Source organism: Lepidochelys olivacea (assembly GCF_965140295.1).
Source record: "Lepidochelys olivacea isolate rLepOli2 genome assembly, chromosome: 13".
Lineage (NCBI taxonomy): Eukaryota > Metazoa > Chordata > Testudines > Cheloniidae > Lepidochelys > Lepidochelys olivacea.
In genome coordinates, this window is record NC_140423.1 from 6,392,413 (window position 1) to 6,416,634 (window position 24,222).

The following is a 24,222-nucleotide window of genomic DNA, read 5'->3' on the forward strand; positions in this document are numbered from 1 at the left end:
GAAAGAACACGAGTCACTTTTCACCCCACATATGCACCCCACTCTGCACCCAGGCTCTCTCAACACAGCATGTGTGCGCCTGCTGGCTACAATGGAAGATAAGCCTTTCACTCGGAGGAGGGCTTGGAAGATTTTTGACACATCAAAGCTTATGCTCAAATAAATTGGTTAGTCTCTAAGGTGCCACAAGTACTCCTTTTCTTTTTGACACATCATTGGTATTTCATAGATACTAAGGTCAGAAGGGATCATTATGATCATCTAGTCTGACCTCCTGCACAACGCAGGCCACAGAATCTCACCCACCCACTCCTGCGAAAAACCTCACCTATGTCTGAGCTATTGAAGTCCTCAAATCGTGGTTTAAAGACTTCAAGGAACAGAGAATCCTCCAGCAAGTGACCTGTCGCAAACACTTGGCTTTAAGAATGTCAGAGTGGGGAGGAATCATACAATTAAGCTGAATGATTTTCTCATGGATGCTCATTTGAACTTGGCCACAAAACAGAGTGTGAGGCTTTCCCATAATCTTGCCCAGCTCCTCCCCTCTCTACCAGGACACCTGCCGTCTTAGCCTTTTTCAAGCTATTGGGCAGGAGCTGCACGCTCTCTTTGAAACCACCTCCTTCTCTTACTTCACTTTTCCTCACTGGCATTTTCTCTTTTAAATTGAGAAGTCAGATTTTCAAACACGTTAGGCATCCAGTTGTGCACCCAAAATCCAGTCCCAGTTTACGTACGCACTTATTCTGATTGCACGTGCAAACTGAGTAATTGCACATGGAAATTAAGCATGCATTCTGGCTCTGTAACTGCTGGCCTAACTTGTTGAGCATCTGGCCCTTTGCATGAATTAAGTGGCAGTGAAAGACTGATATCCATGACACATGAAATCCCCTATTCACTCACAGGAAAGATATGTCATGGGCAGCAGTTGTGCAAGCTGCACCCCCTTCACTGTCCCACCGGTGTGTCTCAGACTTATTCCAGCACTAGCAAAGAATGGGATATACACACCTGAGGGTCAGTTCTGTCCTTGGCCTGTCTTCTGAGTATGCCAAGCACTGCCATTTGCAGTGAGTTGCGTGATGTGGATCTGGTCTGAGCTCACTGCTCAGGTTTGACATTGTGGAATTCACACCTTGAAACCTACCTGTTTGTTTACTGAAACCTCTAAATAGCTGCAATTATCCCTCTGTCCTGTACAATAGTATGATGCACAGTGACTCTGTTGCATCAATTCACCTTTGTGTTTTACAGCACTCGGAGGCTCACCTGAGGTAGCTTTACACAAGGATACATTATTATTATTCATTATTAATAAAAGCAGGGCTTTGGATTCCAAGACAGCAATTTACTCTGAGCTTCACCAGCTCAGAAAACACAAAACCAGACAGAACGAGTTTATTCTGCAAAGACTGTTGGGAACTTAGAGGAGAAGGAGCAGATCACAGATATTAAATGACTCGTGTTCCATTCACGGGCTGCAAAGCCATTAGACAGGGCGTATTCATTAAGAGGACCTTTGGGGAGGCCACTTTTTAACTTCATTCTGTCAGCACCAAGCAAGATTCAGACTTTCCCTCAGAGCAGAGTCGGACTGCAAGGCTCGCTCGCATTTTTGTAAGGGCCCCCAATGAAGAATGACTCAGCAATTAGGACTCCAAATGATTCCTCACCTTCCTTAATAGACAGCATGTTATAAACAAGTAACATTCATTAGGCAACATCTAGACAGTGAATTAAACAGCCTACAGAAAGTCCATGCAATCCACTCCAATATTTCTGTATCCTCTTATGGGGAAAAGGGAAACTACATTTCAAGGGTATCGAAAACTATTGGCTTATAACACCAGCCTGCTTTCTTGAGCAGACTGCAAATCTATAACACATCAGCCATCCAGCACACTGTCTGTAGCACTAGGGACTCACCCAATACATTTCACTTGAAGTTAAGAAGCAAATGCCGACTTTGTATGCAGTGGTACATTCCTGGAACATACAATGCCTCGTGTGGCACACGTGGCACTCCTATGGATCTACACGGAAGACTATGTTGAGACAGATGTCCTAGGTTATGATGATTTTTCCATGAGACTTTTAAAAGACAGATCCCTGATCACCAAGGAACTGTCACTCAGTGGGTTCATCTACAGCTGTGTCTAATAAGAAGGCCATTTTACATGTGGTTATAATGCATTTCTTCACTGGTCAAAATACTTCCTAAAAGTAGATCATTTTAGCCTTCCATCAATTCACCAAGAGGCATCGGAGATGCACAGGCAAGCAGTCACCAAAAGAAGTTCTAGGGTGCAACCCTGCCTCCACTGACGGTAAATAGAGTTTTGTTATTGACCAAGGTGCCATCTCACAGTTTTGCAGGGGGGAAAAGGGGAGCACGCGCCTGTAACTGATAAGTCTTCACATGCACCCTGCCTGCCCCCCCCCAGAACAGCTCCACAAAGATGGGACCTAATTTCCCCAGGGCAACTAGTGATATTGGCAGCCTTCATTTCTGGCTAACCCACCTGAAACACCTTAATAGAGGACTGGCTTTCAGAGGGCAGGTGCTCAAGACCCTATAAGGTCACTCGGGTTGGTCACCCAAAATCACCAATCACTTAGTTGGTCCCATAAAAGACAATACCTCACCCACCTTGCCTCTCAAGTCACTTTTAGATGTTTAGGCCTGGGACGTCCTGTTGGTCAAACCTGAGTTATTGGTCTGTGACTAGTCCTGAGACTTCCCTTCCCCGAAGCCCTAGAGTTTGCACGTTGGTCACTTACTAGTTCTGTGCAGAATAGAGACAGTGTCGCTTCGAGCTCCATCCTTGTAATATGCCCAGATCGATATCTGGTATTCTGTGTTCTTTTTCAATCCTGGTAAGCTGGCAGCAGCCAGGTTCCCAGCAACAGACAGCTGTAGCATGGAGGAGAAACGAACGTAAGTGGAATTCCCATGCAGCCGCAACTACCTGGTTGAGTATGGCATCTTAAAGTATCAAATCCTTTCATAACAAGAGGCACTGTTCTTTAACAATCTCTTCCTACAAAAGGACTGATCACCTCAGATAGAATGATCTGAATGCTCTTTGCATAAGGACACCCAGTGTTTGCAGAGTTATAAAGAAATGATGGCCCAACCAGGGTGACTATCATCAGGACCCTTGTTTCTGATGTTCTTGCAAAAGCCCAGCCACAGGTAAGTTGTTGACCAGTAAACAGAAGGGAGGGTTAGGTAGACGCTCTCCCAACTGTCCCCTGACCCCAGTTACCAGCTTTGTGATGCTGCTTTTGTAACCTGCAGGATGCTTTGTGAAAAGTTGTATGGCCACGCATGAGGAATTAGAGGTCATCAGAACTCTACCCCATCTCCCCTCCAGGCCCTATTTTTACTTTAAATGAACATTGCACAATAGGAGCTCAAGATCTCGGGAGATTTAAGCCGGTGGTGGGTAGAGAAGAGGAAGTACACACATCCTGAGGTACTGCACACTGATATAATTTAATTGCAGTCAATGGAGCAACGGTAATTCACACCAGCTGAGGATCTGACCCATCATTTTGCATGTGGAGAAGATAGGGGGTACCTACATGCTGGCACAGGACTCTGGGACCAAATCCTATCCTCAAGGCTTTCATAAGTGTAGATGAACTAGGGCAAAATTTGGCCCTAGTTAGTGTTCTGTAGATGCCCATGCATTCCGGATATGTTGATGACAGTTAATAGTTACTTTAATACCAAGTCTTAGGATACTCATTCAAAAAGCTCCAGTTACCTTGCATGTGTCCACAATCACTTCCCCACTCAGGACTACACTTTATAGACCACACATTAGTATCCATGTAGCCGTTGGCAGGGCACGTGATATATACATGCCCAGCAGCCCTTAAACAGGCCTCACACCGTCTGTGATGAAGTGGGAATTGTCTGCAATATTTTTATGAACTACCTGTATGACCCTGTACCTATCACTCTGGTATTGCTGCCCAGTGGGCGTAGAAAGGTTAAATTGCTGCACTCAGGGTAAAGCAGGAGACATGAGGTGTTTCATCACGTAGCTTCTGGGAGGCTATGAATGGGTCATTAAGGTCATTAAGGACTATATCAATGGAAGACCCTAAAGAGACAATGGGAACCCCAGAGAGCTAACTATTGACACTTACCAATGGGAGGATACCAGCGGGCTGAACATGTGAACTCAGCATGGCTTTGCAGCAGGTGGACAATTGGCGGAGGTGACAGAGAAAGGAAATTAAGAGGATCTCTATAGCAGCATGACTCATGGGAGCCCTGGCTTTACCCAGTATGGACTATGTCTTAACCTTGCCTTATTTATGCTAACCTAAGCACTTTCCTAATGCTATATTCCAGCCGACTAATAAACCCTTCTCTGTTTTGAAAAGGTGCATGGAGTCACTGCAGATACTTGCTGAAGTGCATTGACTCCCGAAGGAAGTATGAGTCTGAGCAGGAGTCTGCCTCAATGGGCAGGGCTCACAATGAGGAAACAGGAGTGCTGGAGCCCAAGGCTCAGCCGAGGGGACATTGAGGCCCCATGGTCTACCCTTGTATTAGTTTCAGAGTAACAGCCGTGTTAGTCTGTATTCGCAAAAAGAAAAGGAGTACTTGTGGCACCTTAGAGACTAACCAATTTATTTGAGCATGAGCTTTCGTGAGCTACAGCTCACTTCATCGGATGCATACCGTGGAAACTTCAGCAGACTTTATATATACACAGAGAATATGAAACAATACCTCCTCCCACCCCACCGTCCTGCGGGTAATAGCTTATCTAAAGTGATCATCAGGTTGGGCCATTTCCAGCACAAATCCAGGTTTGGGGGGTGAGAGAACCTGGATTTGTGCAGGAAATGGCCCAACTTGATTATCATGCACATTGTGTAAAGAGTTGTCACTTTGGATGGGCTATCACCAGCAGGAGAGTGAATTTGTGTGGGGGGGTGGAGGGTGAGAAAACCTGGATTTGTGCTGGAAATGGCCCAACCTGATGATCACTTTAGATAAGCTATTACCAGCAGGACAGTGGGGTGGGAGGAGGTATTGGTTCATATTCTCTGTGTATATATAAAGCCTGCTGCAGTTTCCACGGCATGCATCCGATGAAGCGAGCTGTAGCTCACGAAAGCTCATGCTCAAATAAATTGGTTCGTCTCTAAGGCGCCACAAGTCCTCCTTTCCTTGTATTAGTGTGACCCCTTGGAGGACTGGCACACTGAAGACCACTTAAAGGCCAGGGGCATAGCACAGATCCTGTAAATCCAGGACACCACCTCATGCTCCCCAAGCCTATATTGTACCATACCTCCTGGGAGCTCTCTTCTCCAAGTGCATTCCATTTAATCTGATAAACCAGGACATCAGAGGCAGCGGCTGCTTCCCACTGCAATCGGACATTGTTTCCTGAGAGTTCAGTCACCTTCAGGTCACCTGGTGGTGGAACCTTTACTGAAAGACGCAAAGAAAACGAGCTTGAGGCGCTGGCGGTACAGAGCCAAGGCACAGAGCAGGTGGTCAGGGAGAAAGGTATCCACTGGCAGCTGTCTCTCCCCAGCCTGCCTTTCACTTCTTCAGACCTCCAAATGACAACAGCTCATCATGAGGGACATGGATAAAATATTTGTAAACACTAATTACAGACAATTATCGTATTTGCGAGAGGCCGTGTGCAGTGCTGGTGCTGGTGCTGGGAGCAGGAAGATGCTGGGAATGGCTTTCAAGGACAAAGAGGTTAGTGTTATGCCAAGTGCTAAAATCCTGGAGAGGCAAGAGAGTCTTTTTGGGTGTCTTCCTTACTTTTATAACTTTGGATGAATTTATTTAAACTTTCGAGCTCCTAAGAGTTCACAGGACTCCCAGCGGCGGCTTGGGCCAGGCACGGTACAGACAAGCATACAGTGCAGCAGACCCATCTTGGCATATAGTACAGCTGGACACACAAACAAATCCTGCAAAGGTTTGTTTGAGTTTTGCCCTGATGGCTTTTACACCCCCTCCATTGGGTTCGCTCTCTGCGAATATTCTAGCACGTGCACATTTTAAGCCTGAATGCAGAGATACCCACCCAGTTTGGTGTGCTCACTGCACGTGGGAAGGGCTTTAACCAGGCTGCAAGTTTATTCGTGAAATTACATCCAAGGTTCCTGTCGAGGGACAGCCCAGTGCGGTCACTTGACAACCCCTTGATCCTTCGCCAATTCTTGGGGTGCTCCCACCGTGGGGGTAGTCAGTTATCACACGAGGAGGTTCCCTGCACGCCTGCACCCGCATCCCTCTCCCTTTCCGGGGTTGAAGTGAGAGAGGACTTCGACCTCCCAGCCAGCACTGCCGTAAAGTGCATTGGTGGGGTGGTCCCCCTGGGCTAGTGTCCTGTGTCACATTTGTTCCCAAGGGGTTAGACATGATGCCCCCATTTCATAAGAAGATGCTCTTGGGATGCCCACTGTGTTACCTCTTTGGATCTGGAGCCTAAATCAGCAAGTTCCTGCACTGGGCCCCTGCCAGAAGTTGCAATAACTAAATGACTCTCCCATAGGTCCCAGCTGTGCCCTCTGGGAGGGGGAGAATTCCAGCCCAAAACCCAGCCCCTAGGTTTCACTGCGAGGAAGGCGAAAAACCCCACCAGCCTCAGCCACGCTGGTGATATGGGGAAAAATTCCTACCCAGTCCCAAAGCTGCGACTAGCAAAGCCTGCAAGAACCCAGGAAAGGGGCATAGGGGCCGACTGCTGGAATGTCAGAATTTCACAGTCTGTGGATGATTCACAAATGGGAAAGCAGGAGGAATTATCTGAATAACTTAATTCTTGCAAATTATTTACTCAGACCTAGCTGTGATCCATTGGGTCCCGTATAATAAGAATGAAGGCAGGCTTCTGTGTGTCTGTTTTTCCCCTAAAATTGTGAGACTTCTTCTGCATTTCAACTTTCCTTAAAAAATATTTTCTATTGCCTTTTTCAATTTGCTGTCCCACTCTGGTAACAGGGAGAGACGTCCACTAGAGGGAAGGAATAGTAGGCCAGCTAAAAGATTCCAGGCTCTCACATATGCAGCAAAAAACAGGATAAAGCAGCTAGTGATGGTGTGAGAACTGAAATCAGAAACAGGTGGAAGTGCTAGAGGAGGAAGGTCAATGATTTAGGGAGGGACAAAATGAAATGGATATGGGAGGAACCAGGAAAGTTACTGAGGGAGAGACCCCCAGGTGGATGGGGGCAGCTAGAGGAATGGGATGGAGGGAAAGGGAACAGAGCATACAGAGGAAAAAAGGGCCAGAGAAAGGGAAAGACAATGGGACAAGAGCAATCAATTAAAGGAGATACAAAATGATTGAAAGGTAGAGGCATAACACGAGAAAGGACTGTTTGGGATGGAAGAGGTGGGGATTGTAAGAGACCAAAGGAGAGGGAGAAGACACAAACCTTTTGAATGACAGGGTTATTTATTAATTCCGGTGTTGTTATTTCCCCAGCAGAAAAGGGACGACTGTATTTATCTGCTTCACTTGCAGAGTTTTCCTATACAAATAAGGTGCCGCCCTCTATGGAACTTAATGCAGCTCTCAATGATGCAAACTGGGAAGTGGGAGGAGGGGAAAGTGCTGCTGGGAGCCTATGCCAAATCTTTCTGGAGCTGTTACAAAGCTCTGCAGTGACCTGGAGGTCAAAGGCTCCATCCCATTAGCCATCCCCTGACTACACTGAACAGAGCCCAGGAGAGAGCAGAGTACTGCCTGCCCACTGCACAGAGCTGCACCCAGGTCCGGAAGTGCTGGCGAGGCCCAGCAGCGTAACGAGTGGCCAGGAGCTGGAGGCGGACGTAAATGGATGAGGACTCTGCTACTGCAAACAGGAGACCTCCCAGAGCTCGCCCATCATAACAAAACGGCATCAAGTACTGGCTCGCCTCTGCTACTGGAAAATTAATAGTTTCTGCTGATTACATAATCCTCAGGAGAGACAGACAGACACAAACACCATCATTCTCCAGCCTTGTTTAAGAGCTGTCAGCCAGCATCTCTCACCAGTTCTCCTTGAGGGGCCATCCCAGAGGAGTTCACGTCAACCCCTTCCCTCCCCAACAAAACATTCTGAAAAAGCTGAACCATGTTTCAATATTGTCGAAATGTTTCCATTTTTCTGTTCAAAACAGCTTTTTGTGTAGAAATTTCCCTCGTTTTTATTTTTAAAAAAATCAAAAATGTCAAAAGCTTGAAATGTAAATGAAATGGTTTTGTTTGGGGTTGAACAGAACTTTTTTGCTTGACCCAAAATGATTTTTTCTCCTCGGAATCACCAATGCACCAAAACATCTGTTATTCAAGCAGAGCTAACTTAAAGACTGTCTTTCTAAATGAGCTGGTCTAGGTCAAATCCAAACCAGTAGGCTCGGTGCAAGTATTACAGCGTGAAATTCTGTGTCCCCTGCTATGCAGAAGGCCAGAAGAGCTGGTCAGAATGGCCCCTTCTGTCTCCAAGTCATTGCATCTATAAATAAAGGCAGGATTTGACCAACAGACTTTACTGAGGGCAAATGCTCCCAATGGAGAATCACAGTTAAGTGTCATTTTCTCAAATCTATGGATCATTCAGATGGTTATTGCACGACATCCAATGGTTACAAAAGTTCATTTCAAGGCTACCAAACATTTGGAAATTCCGGTAGCCTGGTAAAGATCTCCCAGCAGAATGAGTGACTGGCAATAACGTGTCCTATTTAGAAGGACCCTATTAAAGCAAGCTATTCAATGAGGGTTTTCAACCCAGTAAGAACCAGGTTCAGTGCCAATGAGACTTTTGGCCACACTAGGCTGAATTTTGGCCAAATTTGGGAGGAAAAAACCTGCCGTGACATGGGCAGAGAGAGATACTGAGGGGGGATTTAAGTCTTCAGGTAGAAACCTGGCAGAGCTCAAAAAATTTTAGTCTCGATTTGCTCTGAGGTCTAAAATTTGTTTGAACCAGAAAACCCAAGCTGTGAACATCCCTGAACTTTGGTGTCTGGGTCAGAACTAAACTTTTGGCTGTCTGGCAGCTAGGCACCTAACTTTATAATGGACCTTGAACCAAACTCCTGCTGACCCTCATACTCTGCCTCAACCCTACTTACATGTGGTAACATTGCCTGTAAGCGGAAAGGATTCGCCTTCACTATAAATGGAGCTGACACTAATGAAGTACTGGGTGAGAGAGGACAGAGGTCTCAGCACAGTGGATGATGCACTGCTGGGAACTTCGACCTGCAGTGAAACAGAAACACCAGGGTCAGGATTGTAGCACAGAGCAAGGGCAAAGAGGGGCTTGGAATTCAGGATAGTTGCCCCAAAACCCTCCCGTGTCGAGGCACCCACATTGTTAAAATGCTGCAGGCATGTGAGCAGCCGCTGTCAGGAGAGAGCAGAGTTCTTGACAGCATACGGTGATGGTGCCTCTTCGGCAAAAGGAAAGATGGGGAGGGTTTAATTAAAAGCCACACATAGGATGCGTGACTCCATATGAAGGGTTTGGACCATGTGAGGAAATTCAGGAAGGCCTATGGAAGTGCCTGCCCGTATTTTCCCGCTGTGCTCAAAGGATAGATAGGACAGCACTACAGCTAGGGCAGGGGTGTTTCCCTATTACCCTGTCTTCTGGCAATGCAGGGGTCACACCCTTGCACAGGTATAAACCAACTGACAAATCAAGTCCTACAGGGCTACAGTCTGTTCTCGGTTACATCAGGAGTCACTCCACAGCCAAGTCACTGGAGTTAACAGCGCATTCGCACTCCATCGCCGTTCTCCCGGTTTTCACACATTCCTGCGTCCCTAAGCAAGGACTTGCCTCCCCGGCATTGCTCCCTCTGCTTGAGATGTAGGTCACATGGTGAGCTCTCACAGCACGCGAAGCCGCGTCCCAGCTGACCTTGACAGCCCCATGGCCGATCTCAGAGAAACTTAGGTGTCTAGGAGGGCTCAGTGCCACTGCAACAATAATTAGCAAAAGGACGTGGTGAAGATTTTTAAGGCTACACTTGTAAAGCCACTGGTTGCCTCCTGCTGCTACCTCCATCTTAACAACTGGACTTTTCCCACTGCGGGATAGAAGAGTTTCTGATTTCATTGTTACGCAGGTCTATGTGATGCCCTGGGAGAACGACTGGTTTATGGGTAGAGAAAGGGTCAAATCAACCCACCTACTCCCCAAGATCCAAAGAGCTCAAAACTTTCAAGAACTTCCAGTCTAGATCCTGATCCTAATTTTTGTCCCTGGTCCCATTCCTACAGTGGGTCAAACCCACTGGGATAGGTGCTCAGATGCCGTGGCGGTAGGTGCGGTCTGAGAACCCAGGTGGATAAAGATATAGACGCAGATACGTAACCTCAGTTCTGAACACCCCAAACTTTGGAGCAGTTTGGATCCAGATCTGACCTCCCCATTCTGAATTTCAAGGTGATTCAGTCGCAGTTTTCCTGGACAGAACCACTCACTTTCACAGCCCTGTACCCCAGACTAGAGTTGTTCATGAGAAAGCCAATCATACAACTAGAGGTAACCTCAGAGAGCCACCCTACATTTAGCATTAGCCAGGGAAGAAGGAGCCTGTTTACAAGCTATGTGAAAAATACGTGAAGCATCTCAGTTAATAAGTCTCTCTTGCCAATCATGCACCAAACCGCTTATGCTCCTGCCAAAGGGTCAGCTGAGTAAAAGAAGGAAGTAAAACTTACAGGTGGTTTCCTGGATGCTGGCTGGATCACTTGCCTCTTCCCCGTACATTGCATACACTGCTACGGAGTACTCCGTGCTGGGAGACAGCCCGTCCAGCAGAACCTCAGGCTGTTCCACTTTCACCTATCATAGGATAAAGATGGACACTCAGAGAGGTATTCTGTGGTGAGGCTCTGCCATGGTTGGCTCCCCATAGCATCCTCTAACAAACCAAGAGCAAAACAGGGCTGCAGAGACAGGAGTCTAAGGCCACAGCTTGTCTGTCTCTTTGGGTACGTCTACACTTCAAGCTGGGGGTGTGATTTCCAGCTCGAGAAGACAAATTTGCACTGGCTGTCCTTGAGCTACCAAACTACAAATAGAATGTAGCCAGACTAGCTGCTTTAAGTACATATCCACAGGGGTAGGACAGATTTGTACTTAAGACGGCTAACATGCCACTGCTTGCCATTGCCCGTGTTACCAAGGCTACACTCTTTCTAGCATGCTCGCTCAACGAAAGCTGGACTGAATAGGTCTTTTCCAGCTCGGAATGATCCACCCAGCTCCAGCTGTAAGACATATCATTAGAGAGTACTTGTAACACGCCTCACCAGCCACGTAGCTGTGTCGTGGTCAATGCTCCTCCACTACCCAACCCAACAGACATCGTGCACAGTGAATGCAAACTCTAGAACTGGCTGGGAATTTTTCACCAGAATATTTTTTTCCACCCAAAAAATGCCAATTTGTTAAAACCAAAACAGTTCACAAAAAAAGACTGGTTTCGACTAGTTTTCCAACTTAAAAAAAAAGTTGAAGTGTCCTATTCTGATATTTTCTTCACAAAATACCTTCAGTTTCTTGGTTCAAAGTGACTCATTTCAAATTTAACTTAATTTGTACTTTAAAACTGGTTAACAAAGAGAAAAAGGTCAAAATCAAATCAAAATGTTTCAAGTGGTTTTCAAAAAAGTTCTCAAAAAGGGGCTGGAGAGCCGGTCTCGGATGGTTTAGGTGCAACAAATCCTGCATCTTGGCAGGGGGTTAGGCTAGATCAGTGGTTCTCAAACTAGGGCCACTGCTTGCTCAGGGAAAGCCCCTGGTGGGCCAGACCGGTTTGTTTACCTGCCGTGTCCGCAGTTGCGGCCGATCGCAGCTCCCACTGGCCGCAGTTCACCGCTCCAGGCCAATGGGGGCTGCAGGAAGGGTGGCCAGCACATCTCTCAGCCCGCACCACTTCCCGCAGCCCCCACTGGCGTGGAGCGGCGAACCGCAGCCAGTGGGAGCTGCGACCGCCTGAACCTGAGGATGCGGCTGGTAAACAAACCGGCCAGGCCTGCCAGGTGCTTTCCCTGAACAAGCGGCGGCCCTAGTTTGAGAACCACTGGACTAGATGATCCTTTTGGTCCCTTTTAACCCTGGGATTGAGACAAACTGGATTTTTTTTTTCAGTCTGTCAGGTTGCAAAAATTTGAGATTTTGACTTTTTCTCCCAATTTGGGAAGGGAAACATTTTTGAAATCTCAAAAGTACTTGTGGAATAGTAAAACCATTAGCTACCCATCCCTACTATACATCATGCTCCCTCCTCTTCCCGCCCGCTCACTATACTCTGCCCTTGCTTCTGGGTGAACAATTCTGCTAAATAGAAATGAATGGCAACCCAGCTTGCTTATGTTAGGGGTGGTAGAACTACAGTGGGGAAAACAGTGATTATTTTTCCTGAGAAGTACTTAACTGAACATAAAAATTAGTTAAAAATCAGTTTACTGAAAATGGGTTTGGGGTTTTTTGGCAAAAACCTAAAATATTTTAGGCAAAAATTTCAATTTTTAATGATTTTTTTTTAAAACAAAAAGGATATTTTCCATTGAAAAAAAATAAATAGATGGGAATTTTTCAGTCAGCTCTAAATAGAACCTAGTAGCCCAGATCACATGCAAGGACAATACACATTGCAGTCAAAAAATAAAAAATCCGATCCTTTGTGAGCATGGAGAAGGTATCATAACAGATAGATCACCATCTCCTTCATTCCCAGATATTCAGCACAGAAAAACATCACAGCACGATGATTAGGGGAAGAGATGGATTCCCACAGGATCCAGCTGTTTAACTGAACTGTCCCTAAGATTCCATGGGAGCACGCAAAGTTCTCAGCCTGCCAAGGCCCCAACAGGATACCCAGTGGGGAACAATGACTGAAGATGGGACACAACAAACAACTGCAGAGAAGAGAGTTCTCACAGTTTAACCATTCAATAGTTGTGATGTAAAATGCTTTACACTAGAGATGGCAGGGATGTGCAGAATGGTTATGAATTTGCATCTAGGCAAAAAGAAAAGGAGTACTTGTGGCACCTTAGAGACTAACCAATTTATTTGAGCATCAGCTTTCGTGAGCCAGAGCTCACTTCGAATTGGTTAGTCTCTAAGGTGCCACAAGTCCTCCTTTTCTTTTTGCAAATACAGACTAACACGGCTGTTACTCTGAAACCTGTCATCTAGGCAAAGAATGTGATATCCCATTTCCTGAGAGAGACTTGAAGAGCTATGCTTTCAGAAGAAGAAAAAAAACCCCACAAAACAAACAAAAAAACAAACCTTTTCCGTGGCTTTCCCATTTTTATACTTTGGTCATTACAACAGGATTGCCACCACCTACTACTTCCAGAGCAGAACTGTACCCACTTAACATGCCCAGGGCAGCTTGTTTTGCAATACTGCTTATTACAAAAACTCAATACCTGCCTTGTACTCAGAGAAACATTCTAGGAGTTTTTAATAGAAAGACTAGAATTTGATGGGGTGGGAAGCATTTGCTGGACACACCAAGTTAATTAACTCTTTCGTGGGTGGCCCATAGCTTTAGTGCTTTAATTTCTGTGTGAGGCAGGTGGAATAATTGTGGCACTGCCCAAGCACATATATATATAAAAGTTACCCCCGTTCACCCACCCCAATATCAGATCTTGAAGACACCATTTCTATACTGAAATACTGAGAGCAAAAGTGCAGTACAAACACGAACTACTGAATCTTCAGAGCAACACTGGGTTGCAGGGGTTACTATCCCCATCTTATTAGGTGGAAAAACCAAGGCAGAGCAGTTACACAACTTGCCCAAGGCCACCCAGAGAATAAGTGGCAGAGTCTTGGGAGGCCTGGCTCCCAGCCTCAAGCTCCACCAACTAGACCACGCTTCTTCTCAACACCGAGCAAGGAAGCCATAGACTTTTTCAATGAGATGTCAGGCTCCAAGTGCATCATTCTGTACGTTTGAGATAGTTCATTAAAAATGCATGTTGAATTAGATGATCTGAGAGCTCCTTTTCTCCTTATTTCTACTGTATGGTATTGTTTAAGGTTTATACAAAGCCGTAAGGGTGAGTCGTAGTTAAGTAAATAAAAACTGACCTGCCAAATCTACATTTTGAAACCCAAATTTTTTTTCATTTTTATATAGCAAGTGGATAGGGCACTGTACTGGGACTTAGGAGACCTGGGCTCAACTCCCCAGTCTGCCACTGGCCTGCTGGGGGACCTTGGACAAGTCACCTCCCCTCAGTTTTCCCCATCTGTAAAATGGTGATAATAATCCTGACCTCCTTTGTAAACCACTTCGAGATCTACTGATGAAAAGTGCTGTCTAAGAGCCATGGATTGTTCTTTCTAAATATGGGCTCACTCCACAAAAGTTTGGATACAGATCTAAACTTTCTTGAATTCCATGTTTAGACCCAGGGCTTACACTCAGACCTTTTATAGTAATAGAGGGTAGCCAGGAAGTTTGCAGATCTGAACCTTCCCATTGATTCAGACCCACTTTGACTTAGAGGAGATTTAAATGAAAGTCAGTTAAGTAATTCTCATGCAGACCTGGGATTTAAGTTTGGGCCTCGTATCTCTGACTATATCCAATGTGGCAAAAGGAATAATTATAACTATCTTCAGCTATACCTCTTTGGTATCATTCTCCGCTCCATTGGGGGCCGCTGAACAGAGCACCAGGTATTGAGTAGCTCCACTTGACGGCTGCCAGCTCAGTGTTAGACTGTTGTGGCTCACTTCCAGTGCGCGCAGGGAAAGGGGTGGTGACAAAGCTACTCAGATGAAGGAAAACAGAACAAAAAGATTCACAAGGAAGTTGCTCATTCCTGTCTTTAACCCTTCCCGCCCCCACACACAGATTCAAGGATATCTAAACTGTACATCAGAGCAAAGCAGTTGGGGTAAAGCTATTTTAGGAGATGTGTATATGATGCTTCTATAACAGAGAATCATCAGAATCCGGTCAGAAGGCCTTATTGGCTGTTTCCGTGGGCAGGGAATATCTTTGACATGTGGACCAAAGAAATGTATCCCTCCCATCACAATCTTTCTTTGTCACATGGTCATTTAACGCCAAACTTTCCTTCAAGGTAGATATTGTTTAGCAAACGTTAGCAATAAAAAAGAAACAATGTGCAGAGAAGGTACTTAGACTTGGGAACCTTTGGACAAACTTGACAGTGGTGAGTCAGCTGAGACGACTGCCTATCGCGCCAACCAATCTTGTCTCATTGTTTCCTTGTGCGCCCCTATCTGTATCTACCTGTTGGCTCTTGCCTTACACTTAGCTTGCAAGATCTTTGGGCCAAGTAAGAGGGTGAGTGTGAACACACCACCTAGCACAATGGGGTCCTGGTCTCCTAGACATTACCACAATACAAACTAATTACCCTTTGGAACAGAGGGGGAAAATCAGAAGCAACAGGATCAAAAGCCCTTCTAGCAATTTATATAGTCACAGCAGGGCAATCTAAAGGCACAGCTTGCTCCTTAATAGCAGTACCTGTAGATCATCTACCTCATGAGGCTTGTCTCTGCCTTTGCAAGTTTCAGCAGCCGACACAGAGTTCTTCCCCCTGGCTCACACCAATCAGCTCCAGTCAGTCTCAGTCTCATGAATGCATTTTCAATATCTATTTTTAAATTGGCTCTTTCTTGACCCTTCGGGGGACGTTCTGGGGAAAATCCTAGTACAAAAATCTCCCTCTTTCAATTATGGCATCACAGGGGAACAGCAAGGATCTCCAACATCTTAAAAGAAGAGCAGCAGGGGGTGAACAAGCCAAAAAAAAACCCATAAGGGAAGTGTGTGTAGGAGGGTATATGAGCATGTGTACCACACTTCCAGGCACTTGATGCCACAAAACTCCTGGGTGGGATGTCATTCCATTAGCATCTTAGAATTCAATCCTGAGAATGTGATCCAGGAATGGATGAGTAAATGTAGATACCTTAATTGTAAAAATAATAAAACCACAACAAAAAGCTTGATGCTGCGTCCAGCATATCTGGGTAACATTGTTTCTTCCTGCCAGAATACTAAATAGCTAATTTTCTCCCCTGAAGAATGTTCATTTTTTTTATGTTCAAACATTATCTCCAGAAGTCCTGATTTACCTCAGTCATGCAAAAACACTTACTGAAGTCAAAGGGGATTTTGCCTGAAGCATCAAGATTCCCACACACACACTTTATTTTTTTCAAATAGGACATCACCTATATTCATAGCCTGCTTAAAGAGCTTACTCGAACATACCCTATACATGGGGCAACCACTCAGGGATTGGGGAAGTGCTGAGGCGGTGAGGAAATCAGCACCAAGAGAACTGGGGCTTAAGGAAGGGAGTGAATGATGCTTGGGATCTGGGAAGAGAGAAGTTGTACAAAGCAGAGAGGGATGCCATGAAGGCTAGACTAGAGCTCTCTACTCATGACCTACATGTCGAGGTGATGCCCCTCAGCCCATCTCCAACGGCATTTTCATAAATAGGAAACACCGAAACCAGGTATTCTGTGTGCGAGGTCAAATTGACAAGCTGAGTGGAGGAGGTAGATCCGTCTAAAACTACCTGAAAAACACAGAGAAAGGCTGTAAGAAGTTGTGGTATCAGGAGTTCTGTAGCAGAGGAAGCAATCAAACAAACCAGCACCAGCCACAACTATACCTCGTAAGCATGCTGTGCCTTGAACACGAAGGCTGAAAGCCCTTGTAACTTCATACTAGCTAGCGTCACCCTAGACGCCTCCCTGCCTGCCCCAAATAAAGGAAGAAGAGGCCTTCAAGAAATAAAGCTTTTTAGTTTACTTTTCTCATCCACGGCATCCACCATGAGTCACTCACTGGTTCATGCTCAGTGTGATGTAGGAGCAGCATGCTCTCTGCTAGTGACATCACGCCCCCACCACACTGCAGATGGGAACCAGCTCAGTTATTTAGGTTAGTTGCACCAACCCTCTTGTAGCTGGGGGGAATAAACTCTACCAAGATTGCCATGGCAGCATGCCAGGAAAGGAGAATTTTAAGCAAAGATAGACTGAGGAGTGGGGATGGCAGCTGTGGGACTCAGAATCTATTTCCCTAGAGTATTTTGCAACCACAGCAAATCACAGTAACAGTAGGAACATGCCAAAGAGGGTGGCAGCCATGCAGGGAATCACAAACCAGGGCTGTCTGCTCAGATGAAAGCCTAGAGGTGAAATGGGTGGAGGTGTATATTTACTGAGCCAAAGGCTGCCCAACCCCACTCAATTCAATGGGGTTATACAATTGTAACTGAGGAAGAACTACCTAGAGCAAGGCTCTAAAAGTTTCAGCCAGGGCACCTTATTATTATTTCTATATTTCCAACAGTATGCAAGATACTTTACTGATAAGACTGAAGGGAAGGTCCCTGCCCTGAAGAGCTTAAAGTCAAAATAGACAGTCTACAAATGAGGTGATGAGGATGAGGGAGAGAAGAGAAAAGAGACAAGAAGAGACCAAATCAGCATAAGCATGACCAAAAAGTAAAGTTCCTGTCATTTCCGTGTAGCGTGCTGATAAGGCTGACACACACATAATATTTAAAATGAACACATTAGGCATCCAACTCCGATTGACGTCCAATGAGAGTTGGGTGCCTAACTGCTCTTTGTGTCCCTGAGAAGTCTACTCAAGTCTAGTCCAAGTCTGCTCTAGTTTCCAGCCACCACACACATCCAAACACAGGATCTCCTACCTCTTTGGGGATTCCTCCCCTGGATGGGTAATATACAATCCTATATTTCTTTGGTGGTCTCAGCGGAGGAGTCCAGGAAAGGTGCATGCTTCTGGAGGTCACCTCTGATATTATAAGGTTGGTGGGACTCAGATGGGGACCAGTGTTGGCTGAGACAGCTTTCACAGGACTGTCTATTGTTCAAAAACCTGTGTTACCTTCTCATATTACCTTAACGTGCCAAATGCACTTTCTACTTCTTTTTATCAAGTGACATGTCCTAATCCAGTTACAGTCTTCTTCCCTAAATACATAGGAAGCATTCCAGCCTACCATGAAATGAACATTTAAAAGGTGGTCCAAGGGGAAATATAAAAATCCCATTGAGAACAAACTGTGTAGTTATTTGGAGAATATACTTTACATTTGAATGTGAGTCACTGCTATCGATTCAACAGATGGCTCAGCATTTGCCAGTTCCAAAGATTTAGTCAAATTGAACCAGGAAAAGTCTGTTTAAAAAAAAAACCAAAACAAAACAGCCCATTTTCTCTGGAGTATCGAATGCCTGAGAAAAACTGGTCTAATTACATCAGAGCAGATACAGACTAATAGGGAAGAGTCCATTTACTTTGTCAAATTCCAAACCCACTTAAAGATACATTTGAAAGTTGAACTCTCCCATTGTATTTTAGGAAAACCTATGAAAAAATTAGCAGAGATTAAAAATTGAATGGGGGGGGGAACCCACACACATGTATAGTATTGGTGCTGGGCACTTAGCTTAACATTTGGTTGGGGGTGAGAAGGGGGGAGTCCTTCAGTCTAGTCCTAGCTTCTCTTTAGCTAGAAAAACCACACTTATTTGTATTTAGCTATCCCTTGGGAACATATGGCTTGAACTACAGGTGGAAAAAGCCTTGTACTCAATAATTTTGCAATCTCTCCCCACCCAACAAAAAGTGCTCACAAATTAATCCTTTGCTTTGGACATCTCAATGGTGAACCCAACAGGAAGTGATGCAGCTGCATAGGGAAAGTCTGGAAGAGACTCAGGTTGAGAATGCATTTGTTGTTCATGTGCACTGACGTGGATAAATCGGACAGGTAAGTCCCCCTCCTCCCTACACCGGTGTAGTCACCTCTTGTTCTTTATGTACAGTACCACCCACTACATACTTTCCAACCGCCTTCCCCCCCCACCCCACCCCAAGAAAGGTCTCTGCCCAAGCTGCTCACAGTCTAAGGACGGAGGGTAGGGGACGGGAAACCACACACATTTATACAATCATCAGCTCAGCTCATTGTAGGCAGCCTGGCAGAAGCAGGTCTTCGAGAGGGACTTCAGCATGGAGAGAGTAGGGGCCTTGCAGATGAACCACGGGAGGCTGTACCATGCAGAGGGGATCATGTGGAAGAAGGTGACCATGTGAGAGGTTGACAAACAGTGGGCAAGGCAAGGAGCAGTGGCAGAGCAGTGGAGACAGCTGAAAGAGAGGATATGCAGGGAAGGGTAGAGGTAGACAGAGCTCTGGAGGTGGTGACAATAAGCTGACAGCAGGTGGGGAGCCAATGGAAGGATGTGAAGAGGGGATCAAATGGATGGGTGAGGAAGGGGAGTTTAGGAGGTGCGTTTGGCATGGACTGCAGGGAAGCCATGCTAGCTGGTAGGACTGAACAGGGATTGCAGGCTTTAACTCACCTGTGTTTTCACTCTTGTGCTTCTCTTTGATCCTGGTGCACAAGACCCGGCTGAGCCTGCTGACCAGAGAGCTGAGCAGGGGGAAATCCAGCACGTTATAAACAGTGAGCTCCAGGGGCTCTGATGCCACCTGTCTCAGCTCTGCCTCATCTGCATTTTTCACCCCTAAAAAGAGAGAGAGCAAAGAGCCAGTCAGCTAAGAAAACTCCCAGGAGATGAACAAGACTCAGGGCCAGAAAAAGGTCTTTCCCCTATTTAATGCCCCAGTTCAGGAGCCGAGCACAACTTCAGTCTCTTGGCTAAAAATGCCTCCTAGCCTTCCCCATGGGGTGGTGCTTCTCTGCAGTGTCTTGGAGTCTTGCCTGTAGCTATAAGCACAACTGGCCTTTAAGGAGCAATATCTAGATTGTGTTTAAATACAGTGGAGTCAGGGGGTCTTCTGTGGTCCAGAGCGACACTTGCGAATCCTCCTAATAGTTCCCCTCTATCATGTTACTGCAGGCCTGGCTACCACAGAGGCTGATAATATTCCACTAAAAGACAAATCAGAACATATGTAGAAATCAATGAATGAATAAATAACACTTTGGTATTTATGAGATGCCAGCTTCCCCCACAGAGAATCTGCTGTTCACTAGAACATAAAGCTCCGTCACAAATCCTTGTTATTCTTTCCATAAATCCAGCCCTGCATATCATCTGTGCGCAAAGGGTCTGAATCTCCATTGCTTGCATCTTGTGTAGTAACTTACCCATATGTAAAGCAGGTCCCAATTTGGATAGTGTTTTACTTCTTCTCACTTGCTTTTCACAGATATAAATGCCTACGCAAGGTGCAGAACAGTGGAGAATCAGGCTCAACGCCTTATGCCTGTAGAATGCCTTGCCTTGCCCTTGAACATTAGAGATGTAGAGGGAGGTCCTGGTGTAAATCAGTGAAATTCCAGTGAGGTCAATGAAGCTACCCCATCTACATCAGATGGGGATCTGGCCATTAGCGTACAATCCTATGGGAAGAGGTTTCTCTCGAGATTTTCGTTGTGTAACAGGCAAAAAATAACCAACACCAAAAGGTACCTTGTATTTAACAAATATGCTCATCTTTCCCATCTTGATGTGGGATTAGAAATGAATCCAAACCAAAATTTTGGATTAAAACATCCCCATACTTTGGGAAAGATCCATCTTTGGCTGTCATGGCTTGGGTCCATCTCTAGCTGGGATCCACCTACATAATTTCTTGCTATATTATTCTTGGGCCAGGTAGTGTTTCCTTGTCTAACCCAGGACTGCTTTTTTGTTCTACATTTGTAAAGCTCCTAGCATAGTGGGATCCTGCTCCATGACTACAGCTCCTAGGCATTGCGGCAATAATTATGTGGGCAGGTGGTTTAAATCTCTTTCCTCTTTGGAGACTATAACTCAAGTTCTCACAATCTAGAGTCAAAATACACAAACACTGCAAACATTTCTAATCTAAACAACAAGGGGAAGTGACAAAGCAGGCAATACATTCAAATGCACAGGTTTTAAAGTATTATGCTGTCGACTCTATTACAGTCTGTGTCTCCATTCAGTATATTAAGTAAAGTACATTGCAAAAGATATAGCCATACAGTGGTATTCAATGAATTCTCTATGGTGTACTTACCATAAACTACTTCTAGTGCAGGGGGGTAATACTTTATTGTTTAATTTTACTCCTCTTGCATTAACCTTTACTAGATAAATTCAGTTATAATTGACAGCTCCTCTCCCAGTCATTTTATGCCTCCTTATTGCTGCCAGATGGCAAAGAGCTGATAAGACTATTAGAAATACAGAACGTTAATCAAATGAATGTATTTGGAGGCAGATTGCCAGATACAATAGGTTGGTAATTTAATCGAATGGTTCTCTTTGGAAATGGCCGATTCATCTAAACCAAAACTGATCGTGGGACAGGATCAGTTCAGCAAATTTTCAACTCAAAAGTTTTTTTTGAAAAAAAAAAAAAGTTTTGAAATTGTCGAAACATTTTTTTGGATTTCCTCAAAAAGAAAAATTCTGATTTTCCACTTCAAAGCAATTTTGTTTCAAAATTTAAGCTAATTTTAAATCATTTAAAGTGTTTCTATCAACCTGAAACCAAAATTCATGAAAATCTGAGATTGACTTTTTTGTCCCAATTCCGAGTGGGAACATTTTTTAACATCTCAAAATTGTCTTCAGAACAAGAAAACCATTTCATATCTAGCTCTCATAGGTTGTTTAATTCCATTTTGAGGTAAACAGTTTAGCAATCAATGATCTCCCATTATGCAAATCTGAGGCTGTTAGAGATTTTGATGTGCAGGTGGTGAGAAAACTTTTAATTAAAACTAAACTAGTTTTTAAAAATGAAAACACAACATCCCACCATTGGCCACCCCTTGAAGATTCTATCTATCTGTCATGTCTGAATGATACATTAATGACCCATCTGCTCATGGTAAAATGATATCAAATCAAGAGGCCAAACTTTATGGGTAATATTTTCCAAAACACTCAGTGTTGTCCTAAAACTGCTCCAATTAAAGTCCAATAGAGTTTTACCATTGATTTCAAAGGGAACAGAGTTAGGTCAACCCCACCTGGTGTTATTAATAGCTGTAATCTTACCAATGGCAAATATCTCTATGCCCATATTTTTCAAGGTCTGGGCAGACAGGTTGGCATCATCCTGTGATTTTCCATCAGTCAAGAGGATCACCAGCTTGACTGCATCTGACCTGGCACCAGCTTCAGGTTTCAGATTTTGTTCTAGGACATAGGACAAAGCAAGGCCTTGGGAAGAAAGAAGAATGGAATTAGATCCCTGAAAACAAGTCTGCAGAGATGCACATGCTTTGGGAAGTGCAAACACCCTTCTCAGCTCCTTAGTCGAAACTGGGTATACCAGTTCTGCATGAGGGATACAAACACAGCTCCTGTGCTGTGGGGATGATCTCCTGCATTGCAGTCTGAAGGAGACTGTTGTAAAAAGGCCTTTTAAACAAAGCTACAGTGGCTTGCTTTATAAATAAACCTTTGGAGGGTAACGGGTTAGACTTGACATTTCTGTCATTCCAAAGTTTTTTCTCACTTCATTGCAGACCTACATGCTGCTCTGTGACTGTGGGGCTGCTCACAGGCATGTGATGTTAGGTGCCTTGTTTCAAGGGACCTCTGAAGTTTCAGTTTCAAGTAGAACTCCACACACATGTAAAGAATGGTGGAGATTTTGCAAACAAACCAGAGAACAATGGTAAAGCAAACTGTGGGCAGATAAACCTTGACAGTGTCGCTTTAAAAAAATGCATGTGCAAAACTGTGTGCCTGATTTGCGTGCCTGTTTATTCCATTTTTTGCTTGCAATCAAAGTAGTTGTGCATGGAAACTAGGCTTGACATGCCACGCAGACATCTGATAAAAATCAGGCCGCAGATGTCTCAGCAGCGTAAACAATCCAAAACCAAAACACAATGAACGTTACCAAGTCACTTATGGACCTCTTACCTGATCATGAATATAATGAAACACTAATATCTTAAGCAAAGCCAACAATGCACTACGTGTTTTCCAAACATAAATGAAGGCAAATTTCCTGCCTTGAAGATCACACAGTGTACAGCCCTAACTCAGCAAAAGCACGTCAGCATGCACTTATCTCCCACTGTTTCAAGTACGGCAGTGCTCTGCTGAATCAGGGCCTAAAAGACAGACAGACAGACAAAGCATAGGGGAAAAGGGGTAAAATATAAGCCAAGTGGTCAAGATGGTGACATAATGTTTCATTCACACAATGAATTTCAGTAGAATATATAGATTTCCCCCAAATTTAACCATAATCAACCAGACCGTTTCTTGTAATCTTTACAGTAAGAGGATGACTTTCCCTTTGCAAAGTTCATTCTTCATCCTCCTCTTAAGCCCTACCAGATCCTGTACAGGAGTCCAAGGTTTCCAGATTATCTCTGGACCTCATTACCACTAGCTTAGGTCAGAGATATCTGCACCATGTACAGTGACTGCACTGTATTCTCGTAACTGATGCTGCTTTAGTCCTGTATCCAATTCAGACACATCCAGCCAGAATATTCCTCCCTTAATGTGGAGGATGCTAAGCTATTGGCTAATGATCATAGAGGAGTTCTGCATACAGCCCAGCCAGGGACAGAGAGCGGGGGAGCTGAAGATAAAGTTGTGTTACCTGTGAAAGTGTTGCCGCCTTTATATCGCAGGTTCCTCACCGCCTCTAACACCTCATCCCTTGTGACGTAGGTGTTCAAGTTCCACTCTGTCCGTGGATCACTGCTGTACTGGGACAAACCTGGGGAAGGCAAGAGCAGTCAATAGAGTGCAACCACGGGGTTTAGCAGCAAGATGAAAGCTGCTTTTTTCCAGGATTGCCATTGACAGGCAGCATTGTCTACTGGATAGAGCACCAAACTGGTGGCAGCAGATCTGGGATCTATTTCCAGTTCCACCGCTGGCCTTTTGTGGGCAAAGTCACCTCTCTCCAACTATTTCTCCACCTCTGAAAGGGGGATAATGGTAGTTAACTCCCCTGCAATACGCTCTGAGATCTGAAGTGCTTCGTAAGATCTAGGTATTATTGTAATTATTTCCCAGCACTAAAATTCAGGCACAATCCTAGCTAAAATTAGGGCAGCTGCCAGGTTCCTGTTCCATCCCACAATTCCCTTCTGCTCTTCCCTTTCACCTCCCACTCCATACATGCTTCACCTTTCTCCTTTTAGTTACACTGGCCCAACTTTT

General features: G+C 44.9%; 1 protein-coding gene across 1 annotated transcript in view; it reads right to left on the reverse strand.

The window, feature by feature from the left end:
• COL20A1 (collagen type XX alpha 1 chain) overlaps positions 1-24,222 on the reverse strand; it is a 95,666-nt gene that overhangs the window by 48,342 nt on the left and 23,102 nt on the right. The window contains exons 8-18 of the mRNA XM_084645589.1: positions 23,654-23,773; positions 22,084-22,248; positions 19,444-19,608; positions 17,763-17,935; positions 16,484-16,613; positions 14,674-14,816; positions 10,731-10,854; positions 9,844-9,983; positions 9,131-9,260; positions 5,328-5,470; positions 2,788-2,920 (exon numbers count right to left, since the gene is read on the reverse strand). Coding sequence (XP_084501715.1) covers positions 2,788-2,920; positions 5,328-5,470; positions 9,131-9,260; positions 9,844-9,983; positions 10,731-10,854; positions 14,674-14,816; positions 16,484-16,613; positions 17,763-17,935; positions 19,444-19,608; positions 22,084-22,248; positions 23,654-23,773 — 1,566 coding nt within the window. The remainder of the gene's footprint in view (positions 1-2,787; positions 2,921-5,327; positions 5,471-9,130; positions 9,261-9,843; positions 9,984-10,730; positions 10,855-14,673; positions 14,817-16,483; positions 16,614-17,762; positions 17,936-19,443; positions 19,609-22,083; positions 22,249-23,653; positions 23,774-24,222) is intronic.